Source organism: Pagrus pagrus, assembly GCF_965226575.1.
Source record: "Pagrus pagrus genome assembly, chromosome: 23".
In the NCBI taxonomy this organism is placed as follows: domain Eukaryota; kingdom Metazoa; phylum Chordata; class Actinopteri; order Spariformes; family Sparidae; genus Pagrus; species Pagrus pagrus.
The window spans coordinates 16,873,676-16,890,140 of record NC_140205.1 but is presented as its reverse complement, the minus strand read 5'-3'; the positions used below and the strand labels follow the sequence as shown (position 1 = coordinate 16,890,140).

General features: G+C 39.5%; 1 protein-coding gene across 1 annotated transcript; it reads right to left on the bottom strand.

The window, feature by feature from the left end:
- Window positions 1-24: 24 nt before the first annotated feature.
- On the bottom strand, window positions 25-9,768 carry LOC311252803 (plexin-C1-like). The gene is made up of 16 exons (XM_084346342.1): window positions 8,660-9,768; window positions 7,611-7,733; window positions 6,765-6,899; window positions 6,572-6,672; window positions 6,375-6,480; window positions 6,117-6,282; window positions 5,289-5,391; window positions 4,202-4,277; window positions 3,580-3,621; window positions 3,322-3,452; window positions 2,720-2,899; window positions 2,411-2,519; window positions 1,358-1,534; window positions 1,110-1,277; window positions 779-878; window positions 25-537 (listed from the first exon to the last, which is right to left on the bottom strand). Exons 1-16 carry the CDS (start codon window positions 9,677-9,679, stop codon window positions 479-481), a joined length of 2,796 nt encoding a protein of 931 aa, XP_084202468.1. The 5' UTR covers window positions 9,680-9,768; the 3' UTR covers window positions 25-478.
- Between the last annotated feature and the right edge of the window lie 6,697 nt (window positions 9,769-16,465).

The following is a 16,465-nucleotide window of genomic DNA, read 5'->3' as shown; positions in this document are numbered from 1 at the left end:
TTAGATAAGTTCACACTTCTTCCCACTCCTTTTTATACATGTAATTATAATTGCCTGATTTCTTATGTGCTATTCTTTTGTTGCTCTTAAAACATAAATAAATGTATATGTTTGAAATAAAGATTTCAACCAAAGTTGACTATTAAATTTAAGTTGTACGAGCTAAAATGTTTCAACAACTTAAAATAGTCTACTTGGTAATTTTGAGGTAAATGGTTTTACATGGGCATCAACGTAAAGAAAAACAATCATAAAAGTTGATTGTTGCAAGATATGTTTAGCCCAAAACTAAACACTGCAGGAAACCCTCTCACACTCACTGTACATTTAAGATCGCTTCCCTTGACAAAGGCAACAGAGTGAACTTCACTCCAGTAACCCACAGGTGGAGAAATTGGTATCAAGGAAGAATAAAATTAACCAGAGGAATGACATTCATTCTGATAATGAAGTTGCAAAAAAGTTCCCCAGGTTTCACCTAATGGTTGTTCATCTCAGCAGTGAGCTTCTTCTGCCACAGACAGATGATCACCAACACTGAAAGACAAACACAGTTAATGATTCAAACCAAACAGACAGACAATCGGATGCCTAGACTCTATTAAAAGCATTAGAAAACAAACATTTAACATAATCATACACAATGATATAGAATGCAAAAAGGAAATCATTCAGATTAAATTAATTTCTTGAATTGGTGCAATAGTACCGTTGCAATGAATTCAAACCTCTATCAGAGAGCGACTAGACCAAAATCCAGTCTACTCAGTGTACTTACCAAAAATAACACAGGGTATCAACAGGATACGCAGTGTCAGAAGGACCTGATGTACTAAAGATGGAGGCCCTAGCGTTACTGTCTTGTCACCAAACGTTATCTGGAAAACAATAACAGTGCTGCTATTAAAAAATTGAATTTTACAGCAGTGGGTCCAAATACATTTAATGCATGTATGATAAGTGCTTCGAAGTAAACATCACAATTTGAAAGCGACTGCGTAAAAACTAAATTACTCCTGAGGACTTTGCTATTCACCGTAATTCCTACAATCACACTAAACTTCAGGTTGTAGTTCTCTACAGTATTTTCATATAAATGAAGGATTTACCATTAAATGCTGAACCTGAGCATCGGGTGTCCTTTGAATTTCACAAATAAAGAAGTCAGACTTGTTTCTGGTTTCTTTGTCTTGTACGATGCAGGGGTATTGTTTTCCATCCTCAACCCCCCACACTGACAACTCAGCCACTGTCATGTCCAGTTTGTCTGCCTTTTTCTAAAATGACAACAGAGGCAAATGATGATGCTTATGAGCAGATGTCATATGTGCGCATGAATGTGGGAAATACGTTGTACCTGTAGGGCGATGCGCACACTGTCCCCTGTTCTCCTGAGTGTGAAACTGATGAACTCAGGGTCTGGATAGTAGGTTATTGTTGTGGAGCAGGCCAAGGTTTCATTGGCTACCTTAAGAATCACTCTGCTTGTAAAAATCCCACTATTTTCAGCTGCAGGTGTGTCATAGATTAGATTCTGCAATAGATAAAAAATGTAGGTAAAGGTACATTTGTGCACAGCATCAGATGACCTGGTGATGTGGTTTATAGACTAAAATGTCATTTAAATTATTTCACGAAATCACGTCCATCCTGTTTTTAAAACCATTCAAGGGCATGTTTGCAACAAAAGCCTTTCGATGTATTTGCATTTTACTATATAATTGTCTCTCTTTGTTAGTGGTTGAGTCTGCACAAGCAAATAACAGGAAACAATGCATGTGCTCCTAATTAATAACCTTATGTTTTACTGTCTTCACACTGTATCAGAGCTGTATTAAGTTTATATGCAGCTGCTATGAATAGAAATTAATGTGTGAAACACAAGGGGGTGGAGAGGTGTTGCACAGAGCAAGTGCTGTACATTTGTTCTGATCAGCAAAATTATTTTTACATGCAGTGGTCTGAGCTAAAGGGCCAACTTCCTGCTGTTGCTGCTTGTCATGGCCGAATGGTAAATGGCTAATTATTGAGTGATTTCTCCGTTCAACTGTGATATTAATTGGCTGCACTCTAAACAGATACACCTGCTGCTCTTGTGTTGTGTATCTGACAAATCAGCTGCTCAATGAGTGTTTATTGTACAAATAATTACCCACACCTGCAGTTACTTTCAGTATCCATAGGTGTTGCCAAGGAGATTAACCATGACATTTTGATTTTATGTCATGTGAAAAATTGGGAAATGGCATAAAATAGATTAATGTCACAGAAACTTACATGACGTGACAGTTCTAACATGTTGTGAGAAAATGTTATGTGACACAATTAATGTAAAACATACTGGGATATGACCTAACTCACTCTGTGTGTGTGCGTGCGTGTGTGTGTGTGTGTGTCCAGACAGATCCACCTGAAAGTCAGTGTGTCTTGGAGGTCTGATTTCCTGCAGGCCGTGACTGTGGACGACCCCTTCCACAAACTCCAGGTGGGATCCCATCAGGGTGATCTTTCTCTTTCCACTACAGGACACAGAACAACAGAGTCATTTTCATACTGACACACACCTGTTTACACATACTTTTAGTTTGAAAAAGTCAAACAGCCCAGCAGCTGCTGGAAATATCTTGATGAGATCAGATGTCAGTGTGTTCAAAAAGTTTTGTCTGGACTTTTTTGTTTCAGTTTCTGTCTGTGTATGTGTGGTTAAATGACATCATACCTGAACCAAGAGCTACGTGGTACAATGTTAGTGCAGGAAGGTAAGGACCGATAGGTGATTGTAGCATTGCCATGGCAACTACCATCTGGGAGGACAGCACACACTTTGACCACGCCTTTGATATCAGCGCTGGGAATGTGGAACGTCAGATTTACACCATTGTTGTTCAATACAGGAGATCTGAGCAAAGCACACAGGATGAGTGTGAGACCAACAATAATATACAAATAATATTTTTGGAGAGAACTGGTCTATAAAGCAACAACAACAAAGTATCAAGCAGAAGAGCAATATGAAAGTTGTATAGTTAAAAATGTAATTAAATTCACCAAGATGAAAGTTAATAACACACCCTACTGAGTTCTTCCACCAGTACAAGATATTATATTTGAAAGATACAATAGAAAATGTCCTTAATATACCAAAACATTAAAAAATGAATCATTATTAATTAATATTAAAATAATACATTTTATAAGTTGGATAAAATATAAGTATTGTAATGCATTGGTATACGCATTGGTATACGTGATGTAAATATAAACAAAAATATAAGTATTGTAATGCATTGGTATACGTGATGTAAATATAATCTGACTCACTCTTGTTGGGTGCAGTCTTGAGCCTTGATCCTCACTCTGGTCACATCATTGAGGTCATAACCTGACAACACCGCATGGTTTCTGCCGTAGAAAGACACAACACTGGGGGTGATGGAGGAGATCTCTGGCTTCTGACATTATAACACACACACACACACACACACACACACACACACACACACACACACACAAACCTTTAACATTAAGTAGAACAAATGTAGCATGAAGTTCAGAAGTATAATGTGTGTTCAGACTCACAGAAAAGTTCATCCCTGACTCCATGATTTGGCAAACACTGTCCTGCAAAGAAGAACATTTATCAGGTTTACATGACAGTCATTGTAAAGGTACCACATGATGGCTGCAGCTTATGTTTTTAATGATGCCTATTAAGGAATAGCCTGACACTTTGGGAGATTTGCATATTTGAATATAGTTAGATAAGAAGATAAACACAAGTTTCATCTCTGTGGGGTAAGTACTGAAACATTTTAGACTAAGATAAAGTACAAACTAAAGACTAATGTCCTTTTAGCTCTATTTTGGTCTCCACAAACCCTCAAGGGAATTGAATCCGACTCTTTAGTTGCTACATGCTCTACTTTTTTAAGCTAGTTGCTAACTGTATGTGTCTGCTATGTGCTGTTAGTCCACAGTGAGTTCATCAGAACCTTTCCACTGTAATCAGGTGCTTGTTGCTATACATGTAGCTAACATGAGTTAGGCATGTCTGTGCGGTGGTCTTGCTGATTGTACCGTCTCTACATTAATATGGGGATTTGCCATTGAGGTTTAAATGTAGAATGCATAAATTTAGCATAAATGTAGCTCTTGTATAAATCTTGGAGATGCCTACTGTAGATAATGAATGGATAATTACTGTCATAACTCCTGCAGACCCCCAGGAGCAGCTGTTGGTGCTCCAGCTACATCCAGCTTCAATACACTGCCAACACCTGAAGAGAAAACAAATATTATCATCTTAGTTGAGATCAACACAACACATTTGGTGCTGAAGTTTGATGAGCAGAAAATTGGACAGATGCAGAGAGAGTACTCTTGATTGAGTGCGTCCTCTCCGAGAGAACTCAGGAAGCTTTTTCAGCTATATGTTCATAAGAGTTGCTGGTGCATATACAGCCAAGAAAGAAAAAACATATAGCCAAGAATTCAGGCATTGAGTTAAGAGCTATAATACAACGAATGTAGTTTCTCCATGATTAGGCTTCCCATTTTCACAGTTGGTGCTCAGCTGTTTATTCATTTTAACGTCTTTGTGAGATGATTGTGTTGTTGCAGTTTTAAAAATCGTATCCCTCAACACATTGCTACGTATGGAAATGAGCAAAAACCCTCTGCTACTCTAAAAGCAGATGATTTTGTGTTGATGCATAGCTGTCTGGAGACATGCTCTGGGGGAAGATAAGCCTCCATTTATGCCACATGGCATCCACATGAATGCCAGGACACAAGGCTCCCCAGAAGCACATTGCATTGTAACAAGAGGATCAATGTTTTTCTCTTCATCTATCAGTGGTTTTAATGTTTTGGCTGATTGGTGATCCTGTGAGAGCCCTAGTGTCATCTTTGGGTTGGATCTGGTACTAACATGCATTTTGCTTGCTCTGCAGATGACTTATGAGAGAGATCTGCAACACCTGTGGTGGCCAACGTGTTCTTTGTTGTGCAAGTCCTGACTGCAATCTAACCACTGTCTCTCTCTCCTACACAGACACACCACACTATTGGTTTGCTTATGTTTTCTAAGTCGATGTATGTTGTCTATTTATGCTTTGTACCTTACCACAGCCGCACCCACTACCTGCACTCACACGCCACTGACCTCACTGACCTTCAATTGGGGATTCTGATTTGGTTCAATTAACTGTTACTCATTGTGTCTCTGTCTATCTTACAGTTATTGAGTATTATTTGTCTTAGAGTCTTGAACATGGTAGAAAACTTACAGGACAGTGGTGGGCGGTCCCCTGATGTTGGTGCAGTTGGTTAGCTTCAGTTGTTCAAAGAGATGTGTCGTCCCGAGTCTAATTCTTATGGTGAATGCCAGGCCTGATGTGCAAATAACACAATGAAAAGTACAGTAGAAAAGCTCTTGGTCGTAGTTTTAGCAGTATACATGTTGAAATACCTAGAGGTCTCACACATTTGAACAGCTGGTAGAAATCTTTCCGCCTCTAACATACCTAGAACCCTTCCATTAATATTCCTGGTTGTATTTTGCTATTGCTGTAGGCAGTATTGCAAATCACTCAGCTTGACTGCTTTGTGGAAACATGCTCTGTGATAATGACAGTTTTGTCTGCTCATTTGGCAAGGCAATCTTTAATATTTCTTGCCTTTAAAAGTAAGTCAGCCTATTTGCTGGTAAGCATCAGCTTACTAACCCAATTGTTTTTAGCAGAAGTTATCTAGAAATGCCAGGCTACTGATTCTTCTCCTTTTGTGGACAAACACCTGTTTCTCCTCTATTCCTCACTAAAAAGATAAAAGATAAAGCTTGCAGACCTGTAAAATGAAGTGTTACCAGATAAAACAAATGTAGGCAAACAACTGCAGCAAATGCGGGGTGTGCCTCAAAAGTCAATGAGTTTGCCCTGTAGTTAGTGTGATTTGTATCCCTTGTTACACCATCCCTTATCTGCCTACAGATCCTCACTTGCATGTCACTTTTACTGAAAATCATATCAGTATAAGGGTTAATGAGATGATTTGACTTGAAGTATTGGAGTGAAACTTTGAGTGAAATATTCTTTGGGAATTCAAAAGTCACTGACCTTCAGCAGGAAGTGTGCTGTTTGTAAGGATGCAGTTGCATTGTGGGAACTGTGGAGCAGGGCTGTCCCTGCTACAAAGCTCACTGGAACTTGCAGAGAACTGACAAGCGAAGTTACCCAGCGCCTCAGAGCCCACGGTCACGTGTGTCTGGATGTTAAGTGTGATCTGAGAAAGAAGAGATGTGAGTGTTTAAAGGAGAAATAGGTGACAGTCACAACTGAGTGAAGTGTAAAGCTTGGACATGCTCTACTGGTTACCTGTCCAGTGTTGTCCTTTACAACTCTGTGGGAAACCATTTTCTGTTGAGAGTCATCAGGAATGGACAACCAGTCTGAGTCTTGGCAGTCATCTTCAAATGTGCAACTAGGAAGAGAAAATTATGTTGTAAGTTTAGGTTTGTACTTGTTGTTTATACTTGCTGGACAGCGTCACCTGCACATGTTGTTTCCCTGACCTGCTTTTAGAGCCGCACCAGACACAGTATGGATCCTGTGCAGACCAACAGTCCTGCACATTTGTGTATGTGTTGCAGTTTGACACAGCTACACGCTTAATCTGAAACAAAACAATCAACAACTCTTTAAAATATGGCTTACATAAAACATTGTAAATCCTCATGTGTGTTTATACAGGTGTAATGCACCTACCTGGTTTTGAAATGGCACGTACACATGTTTAAGATCCACTGGATCCAGATGCATTTTGGGAAGCACTTTGCGATCATCATTGGCCCTGTAGAGCACCCTGGGACAGTTGGTGTGATAGTTCCTGTCTACAGCAAGCTGACAACAAGAATGCAGCTTTGTTATGATTCTGAGAGTCTGAGCTTCTCTGTTGTGTTTTTAGATGCAAGGCAAAGCTGAACTGGAAAGAATGGACTATCAGAATATGAGCACAAATGCCCCACTGAGGGTATTTTGGAAGGTCACCAGCGTACTTAAAAACAATGAGCTTCAGCCTCTTCATTGAAGCCATAAAAACACTGCATTATACTGCTTATGGAAAGTAAAATCAACCCCTCAGTCCACCACAACCACCTCTAGTGGAAACTTTTACAAACAGGATGTAAACTTTACAACGTCAGTTCTAGGAAACAGTTAAGTTTTCTGCCTCTGGTTGAATCATGCGATGGCTCTGTAAGACTGTGTCTGTATGGTTTTCCCTCTTTTAAACCACCATGTGAAAAGTAGCCTACTGCTAAAATCTTGTGACTATATATATATATACAGTCTTACAGAGCCATCACATGATTCGACCAGAGGAAGAAAACTTAACTGTTTCCTAGAACTGACGTTGTAAAGTTTATATACATATATATATATATATATATATATATATATATATATATATATATATATATATATATATATATATATATGTACACACACACACACACACACACACACACACACACACACACACACACACACGAGTTTATTCCAGTAGCATTTTCTCCAGGAATAGATATTTTGCATATCACTTTCTACACACACCTTTATGAGCTGCCCATCTCCCGTCCCAATGAAGAAAATCATCCAGGCCTTCTGTCTCACTGCCAGCACAGAGGTCATGTAGTTCTGCCTGAAGAGCACCTTCTTCAGCTTCAATGTCTTCGGCTGAGGAACACAAACACAGTAATCATGACAGTTCGATCCAAAAATAAAATCTATGGAAATTCTGCAGAACCTTCAGGTTGGAAACAAGCAGCGTTGAAACCATTTTTGACAGCTCTTCATATTAAAGGTCACGTATCTGGTATTCCGAAAGCTTAAGTGGATGTGTGTTACTGTATTATGTTATTAAGTGCACACCTAGTCATGCCTAATTATAATGAATATCTTGTGCTTTGGATTCAAATATTCTGACTTAGGCTACAAAACCTGGCGTGCGTCTGTTAGTGAGCAATTGACTTTTCTGAATCCCAAATCAACTTGGAAATGTGCGCACTTGCATCAGCCTCATATCTCGCCTCTCCACATCCACAGTCATCCATAAATGGTCAATGCAAAGCGCCTTATGAATGTTAATGCATGGAAATGTGTTTTTTACAGTGAAACATGGCCACAAACGAGAAGAAGACAAAGAAAATGTTAGTGTGTTGTTTTTGTTCTGGCCCAGAAAACTAAAGGCAGGTTCACACCGGCGGAAATGATTGTGTCAACCAGTGGTGTACACTGGGATATCATTTAAAAGTAAGAGTATTATTGATTTATTGAAGTTGAGTTCTGGTGAACTTGGCCTGCATTGTGATAAATACTCATAATGAGGACAGAGTGTGATGATTGTGCCAGAGCTGTCACTGACTTTATTTCCAAGCTTGGATCATTTATATAATCCATAGGTGCAGGTGGTGAAGATATGCCGGGTTATTTTAAAATGCATGTTGTTGTGAGGAGGAAAGAATCAGGAGGAGCAGACTCTGGAGGAGGACTGATTCTCATTGATCAGCCCAGCGCTGCTATTGACAGGCTTTCTTTCTACATGGAGTTTGCCTTTAATAGAGATCAGCTGCCTGCAAGATTAAAACTACATCAGGACCCACCTGTGGTGTTGGCCTGTGAGTACAGGTTAGTTTGGTGCAGAAGTCCGGATCTTTATCTGTGCCTCCGGTGAGATCAGGACTGATGTCAAACAGCACCAGCTCTGTGTTGGTTCGTCCTCCGTCCACACTGAACACGCCGCTCCAGAGAACCGGCGGACCACCCGGGATCACCGAGGAGGCCTCGAGTCTGCTGCCTTCACCGCCCTCAGAGATGCTGAGAGTCGCGCCCCGCAGTGACTTGACAGTCCTGCTTTTGCTGTTTTTTCCCTCGAGCCAAATGAGACGGACTTTGTTGCTTTTGTCGCTTGAGGGCAGGTTGGAGAAAAGATAAATGATAAAACCAAGCTGAAATCCATCCACAAACTCCACATCATCTATAACATTGATTGAGCCCTGTCCTTCACCAGAAAGGGAAAATATTTCTCCCTTCTGATTGTTATTCGTATTATGAAGGCTCACAGTTTCTGAAGAAGGACAGTTGACCTTATCGGGTTTGTCTTCGTCTGTCTGTATGGCAGTCAGGATGTAAGTCTCGGTCTCGGTCGGTGTCTTTTCCACATTCACCAGGAAGCTGACAGATGCGCTGCTGTTGCGCCGTTGGGGCCCCACAGGGAAGGGCTCCCTGTACAACACCTTGGAGATGTCCTCCAGGTCCAGCAGCTCGCAGAAACTGCACCCTCTGTCGAGCACACCACAGCTGATCAGAGTGTCATTTTTAACAAACGGTAAAAACACATTGACTCTGAAAGTTGTGTTCCACTTATCCGTCTCAGAAACCCGCTGAAACTGCGCTTCGTCCAACCGTTCCCCAATCTTTATGATTCCTCTCTGGGTCACACTGCGGACCAGAGTCAGGTCGTGGTTCAGCTGGTACAGCGTCTCCTCTGTAGCGACGTAAACCGTGTTGGTGGCCACGGCGTATTGACGGATGTCTCCGTTAAAGTCAAAGCCTCCACCCTCCGCCAGGCCCCGAGCCGGTTCTCCCCAGAGGATGAGCAGCAGACCAGGCAGCAGGATCATCTTCTTGCAGCGGCGGCAGTAACACGCTCACACGTTGACGGTGTTGTGGCTCTGCATGGCTTTGTGCTCTCCTCCACAGTGTCACTGGAGTCGTGCGTAAAAGCGCAGTGCGCCTCTCATACAACGTGTGAAGTGCATGCATTCGCGGAAGCGCGCACAAAGGACAACTGTCTACAATGAAGGGGTGAATTGAAAAGTAGAAAAATGAGTAACAATGCCTATTATATTCGTAGTACGGTAATGAAAGTCTGTGATCTTGACGTTAGCTCGCTATAGGCCACAGAAAAAAAAATAGTTTCAACTTCTTAAAATGCAATAATTTCCACAAGTGAAAATGATGGACAGCAAAAGGTCCATCTTTTACTTTTAAATTTTGTTTAAATTCTATTTATGTCCCACAAAACCCCAAAAGTATTCAGTTTACATATATGACAGAAAATTAGCTGAGCTGAGCTTTTTTCCACTGAATTACCATTAGTGTGGTCGAAGTTCTCAACAGTCATACTTAAGTATGGGTAAAGATATAGTTATAATAGGCTTACAGACCTAAACCCATGGGCTACCAGTAGTTATTTTCCGTAAAATCCAAATCAAGTAAAAGTAAATTAAACACATATTTACATGTATGCATACTGTATGGTCCGACTACAAGTCAACACATCATCTGACTGACCTATTAGCAGATCAGATATTCAGCATTTTTCTCATTAATCAGTGTTTTATCCAATTGCCGATAAAATAAGTTGATTGAAAAATGCGCTGCTTTAGCTCTGATGCAACATGCAGTCTGCAAAGTAACGAGTAACTAAAGCTATCATATAAATGTAGTTGAGTATTTGCCTCCACAATGTAGTGGAGGGGAAATATAACGGCCTAATTCAAAACTGTACTTAAGTAGGATGCAATAGGCCAACACGTGATTAAACACTTAGGCCTAATATAATCCGGCTTTCAAACAAAGTAAAATCATAAAAGATAACAAACTCTAAATGACCAAATGTTCCCATTAAATCATAAATGATAAATAAAATGCAATGATTAATTAGTTTATGGAAGTAGACCGACATATTTCCTCATTGGACGTCACGGTGATGACGTGTTGAGCTGCCCCTATAAAAGCCAGAGGCCACAATTCTGATGTCATTCTGCACCTGAAACGCTGAAGTTGAACTTCCGAGAAGTGAAACTCTTCACCTGTGAGACAAAGTGCTGAACCAGTGAAAACTGCCAGGCAATAAAAACAGAGTTGAGCTGTGAACATCTTCAGGAACCAGCTGCTGAAAAAGTCTGAAAAATGGCCTCCTCTGGGTGTCGCAGTGAGAAATACCTGCAGAGCTTATACATCTACCGTAATTTATGTTAAGTAAAGAACAAGATAGTTTGATGTAATAGTTTGGCAGCTACTTTGCTCAGATGAGGGCTTGAAAATTGTTTCTATTTTTTCTTCTCTACTTTATCGACATTGATATGTTGTGGTTTCTTTCTTGTGACTGATGTAGCCTACTTATTGTAAGTCACTTTAGACAAAATGTAATGTAAATATAAGGATGTAAAATGTGTGATTAATAATGTAGTGATTGATAACATCATCAGTTTTGAGGGGGGCACCGGGGTCGTTAAGCTAACATTGAAAGTATAGGACAAAGATGGCGACCGGGCCATTTTTTACAAAATGCTAAAAGTTGTTCATTTGGCACGCGCCATGGAGACGACGTCAGATATTAGAACTGTCCAGAGGGTGACGTCTGACGTCATGTGGTCAACCTTCACTCAGTCCACAATATACAGACACAAGTCTCTGAATATTACTGTGGCTCATTTCAATAAATAAAGGACTCATACTGTCACGTTGTGTTTTATGTACTGAAAAGTTCACATTATTTTTGAACCACATAACAATCTTACATGTAAACTTTGTTATATAGTCATAAATACACAGCTACCTTGACATTTCAAAGTTTAATTCACTCATGTGGGACTGTGTCTCCTTTTTCTCTCCATTTAGTTGACCTGCCCAGGCCAGGACCAGTTCTTCAAATGGTTCTCACAAACTTGAGGAACCGTCCTCTGACCACAGCAAACGTGAAATCCATGTTCAAGTTGGTCCTCAGCCTGTACCACAGCCTCGTCACAGGTTCAAAGACTTCCCTGTGATTGAGTGTGAAGGATCCGTCAAGTTCATTCGGATAGACTTGCCCTTCGGGCTGCAGGCATGGTGTGAGAACACCAGGCCGTCTCCTCTCATGGACGGAGCAGCAGGTTTGATTGTGCCTGCTCCTGGCTCCAGCTCTTCTCCTCCAAATATTCTGACTCCAGTTCTCCCTGAGGAGGTGGAGCTCGGAGAGCTGAAGGCCGACCCAAGGAACCGTGTCTTCAACGTTAAGTGTGGTGGCACTGCTTTCACCAGAGTCATCTCCACTGTGTACTGCTCTGAAGACACTGAGCTGACCAACCGCTGGAGAGTGACCGACTACAGTGCAGCCGGACACGTTCTCATGTCGGTCCTCTGTCAGTTCACCAGGACGTCTGCAAGGTGTGCAGCGCCTCCCAAACAGAAGAAGAGGAAGCACACAGAGGAAGAGAGCAGCAGCAGCAGCAGTAGCAGCCAATCTCCACCAAAGAAACGGATGAAAAGAAAAAAAAAAGAAATGGACATTTGCTCTGCTGCAGCTTTTGGTCCTTTGGGGATTCAGCATCTGACAGCTGGATTACTGTGACTCCTGAGAGCTGGTCTCTGTGTCTGGCAGGGCCAGAGAAGGCCCCTGGTAGCGTCTTGCACCAGGGCCCATGTATATATTTGTATATAGTTTGTGTTATTGTGGTTTGGAACAGAGGTCAGGGATGTTTTTGGTGCATCTCGCACCTTTATTTCTTTCTTGGCGTTGGCCTGTGTGTCTGGGATGGTGGCAACTACAAGGGAGGTCCGAGGAACTCTTGAGAGAAGAGCTCTCTAGAAACACTTTTGCCACACAGGATGAATTGGGAACTCTAAATTATCTGTGCCCCGTCCTGGGTTTACCCCACCAACTGCCCAGCAGTCAAGATGAATTCCTTCAAATAACGTTGAATGTATTTTCTGGAGTTAGAGACACATGGGACTATATTTAATGAATCGGACTCATCACGAGCATCACAAGCTTCAGATGTCAGTGGAAGCTGCAGGAACAGTGTCAGAGCCCCCAACTCTACCGATCCACCACAGACAGGCAGCTCAACGAGAAAGATCAGCTGAAAGAAGAAGCAGGAGGAGACGTGGACAGAGGGACAGAGACCTGTGAAGACGTTAACCCTCAGCAGCTTCTCTGCCGGCTAACAGGACCAACCAGTGGTGGACAGACAGGACGACACCTGGGTGGTCGTGAAGGACGGGATGCTGAGATCAAGGGTTAACAAACTGGTAAGTAGTCCTTTATATCAGTAAATACACTTATCTGCATTTTGTCTTTCAGAAAAAGAAGAGGAGTCCCGATGAGATCGGTGATTTCCTGTAAGATCCACAGATGAGACGAGGAAAGGAGACAGCATACATTGTGAGCCCCCTCATAAAAAAAGATGAGTATTCATTTTATGTCTATTTTATTATCAGTTCCCTCTACAGTTCCGACAGTTCTTCAGTTTCAAGTTTGTTTCATTTATTTCTTCTGCCTGCTGAAGTTGTTTGTTAACTGATTTCTTCCTTGTCTGCCATTTGTCTTTTAGAAAAAGGAGTCCTGATGAGACGATTGTGAGCCCCCTCCTTTAAAAAAGATAAGTAAACATTTTTATCTATTTTCTCACCAGCTTGCTCTACAGATGGACAGTTCTGTTCTTCTAGCTGCTGAAGTTGTTTGTTAACTGTTTTCTTCCTTGTCTGCCATTTGTGTTTTAGAGAGAGGAAAGAAAACGACATGAAGAAGAAACAAGAAGAAGACAAGAGGAGAGGAGACAGGACAGCGTGCACTGTGAACCCTCTCAGGACAAAGCATCTAACAGTGTGTGTTTGCATTGATGGTCATATGGAAAAAAATAATTACTTTCTGTGTATTTCAACCAGGGCATTTGTTATAATACTGCATATTACACAAGTAAAAACACTGGATGACACAATTCATTTAAAAAACATTTAAAGTTAGACTGACTGAACGGATACACAGTGGAAGTCAAAAGCATAATCACACAAGTATTTTACTCATACAGAATTTTGTATTGTGTTCAACTCCAGGGAAATACAGTACATGTTTTTAAATGGATTTAACATATGACAAGTTTTCTAACTTTGTACATTTTAAAACTTTTGGACTTCACAGTTAGAACACATTTTCTCTTACAATAATGAGAAAAGCCCAAATAGTCTAACACACTTGTCTCAAGAGCTCCATCTAGTGGAGCTAATACGCCACTGAGAAACAAGTCAGTCACTACACATCCTCCAAAGCCCATTTATGAGATGTCATTTTTTAATCCCTTCATAAAGGGTTTCTTCTACCATTTATGTTCAAGTTATTGAAATTTGCTTTCATTTGCCATCCTACAATGGGATTGCACCATGAAATGTAGTTGTAGTCTCCTCCATGCTACACACTAAAGGAACATGTATAAACAGATATTCAAATATTAAAATTAGAAATTAAATGATAATATAGAACAAACTGTATAAAAGTTGCACTGAAGGAAGAAAATAAGTTGAAACATGGAATATAGAGATGTATATTTACCATAGATAACACAGCACTCAGAATCAGGACTTCTGCTTGTACATACACTGGTGTCTCCTGCCCTCTGGTGGATTTCCTGAGTACTTCCTCTACAGAGAAAAAGGTGTCTGTCAGAAGTGGGATTCGAACCCACGCCTCCAGAGGAGACTGCGACCTGAACGCAGCGCCTTAGACCGCTCGGCCATCCTGACTGATTTCACATTCAAAGTCTGATTTGATCAATTCGCGATCAGTCAAATCAATGACCTCATTAATAACGCTGTATATTTTCGTGCAGTAGTCACACTTGGTGGAAATGTGGATTCCTTCCGGCGACAGTGAGGAAAAAAAGACACTTGAGACTGGTGCTTGTCGACAATCACTCGCAACTTCCCGTTAGTCATATCACACTGGTAGTTGAACTATCATAAAATCAGATCAGGTCCCACCGAGAGTTGAACTCGGATCGCTGGATTCAGAGTCCAGAGTGCTAACCATTATACCATGGAACCATGTTAGCCCATTGCTAACATCTACGATTAGTGACGTCATTCCAGACCGCTGTGATTGATTATTTGGTGTTATAACAATATAGACGGCATGCAACCATGAATCCAACAGTTGCACGCGACATGCTTCTCATGTTGCCCTCATAGAAAGGTTGGGTGTGGGAAACTCCCACCTTTGAGATAAACCTATGTTTTCTTATTTATCCATTTATTTTAAAATAAGCAGAAGTGACAAATGTAGGCTACCAACGTTATTTACTCAAGTACAGTTTACAGTTACAGCTGAAAATGACGACTCAATTAAACAAGTTTGCCGATTTCATATATCTCCACAATGCATTTACAGCAATATTTGTGAACTTTGTGATATTTACTCCTTTTGTAAAAATAAAATGTCAATGTTAAATTTGAATAAAAAATCTAAATCAAATGTTAAGTTAAATATTGAATCTAAATGTCAAATGTTAAATCTAAATCTAAATGTTAAATTTAAATAAAAAATCTAAATGTTAAATGTTAAATCTATATGTTAAATTTCAATCTAAATCTTAAATTTAAATAAAAAATCTAAATGTTAAATCTAAATGTTGAATTTAAATAAAAAATCTAAATCTAAATATTAAGTTAAATATTCAATCGAAATGTTAAATGTTAAATCTATATGTTAAATTTAAATCTAAATGTTAAATTTAAATCTAAATCTAAATGTTAAATCTAAATGTTAAATTTAAATGTTAAATCTAAATGTTAAATTTAAATGTTAAATCTAATTGTTAAATTTAAATATTAAATCTAAATGTTAAATTTAAATCTATATCTAAATGTTAAATTTAAATGTTAAATCTAAATCTAAATGTTAAATTTAAATCTAAATGTTAAATCTATATGTTAAATTTAAATCTAAATGTTAAATCTAAATGTTAAATTTAAATCTAAATCTAAATGTTAAATCTAAATGTTAAATTTAAATGTTAAATCTAATTGTTAAATTTAAATGTTAAATCTAAATGTTAAATTTAAATCTATATCTAAATGTTAAATTTAAATGTTAAATCTAAATCTAAATGTTAAATTTAAATCTAAATGTTAAATCTAAATTTAAATCTAAATGTTAAATTTAAATCTAAATGTTAAATTTAAATGTTAAATCTAAATGTTAAATTTAAATCTAAATGTTAAATTTAAATGTTAAATCTAAATGTTAAATTTAAATCTAAATGTTAAATCTAAATGTTAAATCTAAATCTAAATATTAAGTCTGTCTCTTCAAACTGCCTTGAACTGTATGAATGTTTATGAGAGTCCTCTTAAAACAGAACGTTTATGAAAAAAGAAAAAGTGAGAGTCACCAGGGGTGGTGATGCACTCACTGGGTCTTCAGACAGTGCTCTGGTGCCTGGAAGTGCGTAGGGGGCTGAGATGGCTCCGTGGTCTGCTGGATCTTCCTGCTACAACTGGATGGTAAACGTCCACTTTCCGCTGCTCCAGGAACACCAAAAACACAGAGTGGTCCTGCCCTGAAACAGAAACACAGTTCATGAATCAATTTGGACACAAATATACAACCTCTACATTATTGACAGTTTTATTGATGAATTTGTAAA

What these genes read in the sequence shown, in the direction of transcription:
- LOC311252803 (XM_084346342.1), bottom strand. Translation starts at nt 9,679, where the DNA reads ATGATCCTGCTGCCTGGTCTGCTGCTCATCCTCTGGGGAGAACCGGCT. An exon ending in CAAGACTGCACCCAACAAGA is followed by an intron (nt 2,900 to 3,321) that starts GTGAGTCAGATT and finishes TGCTTTGCTCAG; the next exon opens with ATCTCCTGTATTGAACAACA. An exon ending in GATACCCTGTGTTATTTTTG is followed by an intron (nt 538 to 778) that starts GTAAGTACACTG and finishes TTTGTCTTTCAG; the next exon opens with TGTTGGTGATCATCTGTCTG.